Genomic DNA, 2259 nt, shown 5'->3' with positions numbered 1-2259 from the left:
ACTAACTCTTAAAGCACAAATATTTACAAAATTGTGTTTGGTTTGGATCTGGGATCCATGTAAACTCAATGTTTTGGAACAGAATTGAAGGTTCAAAATTAACTGCAATGGTGCTCTGACCTCACTGTTGCACTCTTGTAATACAGGGCACTAGGATTGAGTGCAAAGAGAATGAAACTATGTAAGACCAATATTTAAATGAGTGAAAAAGGCCAAGCTGAAATTTCCATGAGATGTTGTAAAATGTGACAAGCACCATTTTCACATTTATGAATTAACTTGAATGAAGTTTTACTCACTTCACCAACTTAGAAAAGTTGATAGCTTATCAAAAATCATTGACCAATGCTACATGAACAAACATATCTAAAGACCTTTGTCTTAGGAACCAGGTGAACAAAACCCTTTTCAGAAGTCGACAGGTCTTAATTGTATGGCTCTTGTGCATGTACACATGTATGAAACTGAACATGCCATATTCAACTTTAAACAAAATAATTGTCCATAATCAAGGAACAAGTTATTGACCCCTTGGTTCCTTTTAGCCCGTGGCTGGTTTGGCTTGGTCTTGTTAAATTGAAGGTAATAAAGGTGGGGCTTCATGAAAACTGTTGAGGCGTGCATCAAAACCATCCATCCAACGTAAAGCCACGTTTTTGCAATCACGTGACAAAAGTACCAAAATCGGACTCTGAAAGTCCGTTTGATCTTTCTTGGGATGAGTCGTGACTTCAGGAACGAGATCCAAGGACAGGTCAGCTCTTGTAACCGTGTCCATTTCAATCTAAGTGGACGTTGAATCCAACAGATCAAGACCACTCTGTGCTAGCCAACTGAAGCCCGTGCCAGACTTTCCGTCTTGACTAGTCAGGTTCAAGGAAGCTGGATCAGCGTTGATGGAAAATGACAACCCATCCAATTTATCGGGCAAATTGACCTTCGAATTGGCGCTTACTTGGTCGGTCATGGATGAAATGGCTAGATCTAATTGAGCACATGGAACTGAGGCAGAAGGCGCGGGAGGATGCCGAGACTTATGCAAAGCATTTTCAAAGTTCGTCAGATCTTTAAGAGTGACCCATTTGGCGTCCAAGTCCTCCATATGGGATGGTCGGCAATATTTATCCCGTACAACAGATCTGGGCACGCCCACCTCCAGAGACATGATCAGATTTTTGGTGACTTGGGAAATGCGGTGCGACTTCCCCTCTACTTCATGGGAGTGTTTCAAGCATCCTCTCAGTTCAAAAAGGGTTTGTTGGTGCAGGCAAAATTTTTCCGAGACATTATCTAGGCATTTACATCGGGTAATTTTCCTCAGATAAAATCTAGCCTTACAACCAAGAGCCGTTATTTTGGACCGATTTCGCTTGACATGATCTATCGTTGGATCCAGATTTTTCTTCACTCTCGTCTTGCCCGGTGTTTCCCAATGGCGACAACGGTACACGCCATTTCCTTGCATGGCGTACATGCGTCAAGCTATATATTTGGTCAAGCTCTTGGGTCAAGATCCAATCCTTGGCAGCCTCTAACGTTGGGAATTCTTGGTTCATCCAGTCATGCTCGTGGTCTTCTGAACATGTGTCACGCTCACATTGGTTTTTGGTCCTGTGTAGTGAAAGCCCTCTTACGATGAGAGTACCTTTCGGCAAGAGGAGCAGTGTAAATCTAGGATAAGTAAAAGCATTACAGTCCTTCTTCGGCCGGGTGGTTGAAAAGCAAATCAAAACTGTATTGGACACAGACTTTCATTCGCCCACTCAAAATCTGAGACAGACATGAAACTTACTCTTTTTGAAATTCATGTGTAATGTTTTTCTTGCAAAATAATATTTCGTTCAAAGGTGGCTGGTTGGTTAACTGACGCTTCAAAGTTGCACAACAGCTGAAATTGATTGCCAGGGCGCTTGCCATTAATCATGGTCACTGGACAAGCCTTAAGTCTAGCTGCGAAAAAGGCCTTTAGTGCTAGGTCGAGTCTCATTGGATTATTATGTGACAAGGTTGCAATATGTATTGGAATGTCCAATTTTGGGTTTGAGGACCGCCGTTTGAGGCGATATAATGCATTAAAGTATGGGCGGTGGGACATGGGATCGAAGCCATGAACCCGAGCAAAGCTCGGTCGCACGTTAACCAACTGCGCTACAACCATCTCCCTTCATAGTTTTCCACATATTTCTATGCGCATTTTGGCTTTTTCCAAAAAGTTTTGCATGTTTTTGCGACAAACGGGAAAGGGGTAGCTGATGGTTC

General features: G+C 42.6%; 1 protein-coding gene across 1 annotated transcript; it reads right to left on the bottom strand.

Annotated features, from left to right (window-relative positions):
• Positions 1-415: 415 nt before the first annotated feature.
• LOC131879864 (uncharacterized) lies at positions 416-1911 on the bottom strand. The gene is made up of 2 exons (XM_059226318.1): positions 1793-1911; positions 416-1671 (listed from the first exon to the last, which is right to left on the bottom strand). The coding sequence occupies exon 2, from the start codon at positions 1472-1474 to the stop codon at positions 785-787; it is 690 nt and encodes a 229-aa protein (XP_059082301.1). The 5' UTR covers positions 1475-1671; positions 1793-1911; the 3' UTR covers positions 416-784.
• Positions 1912-2259: the final 348 nt, after the last annotated feature.

Source organism: Tigriopus californicus, chromosome 4, assembly GCF_007210705.1.
Source record: "Tigriopus californicus strain San Diego chromosome 4, Tcal_SD_v2.1, whole genome shotgun sequence".
Lineage (NCBI taxonomy): Eukaryota > Metazoa > Arthropoda > Copepoda > Harpacticoida > Harpacticidae > Tigriopus > Tigriopus californicus.
The sequence above is the reverse complement of the archived record's forward strand: the minus strand, read 5'-3'. Positions and strand labels throughout refer to the sequence as shown.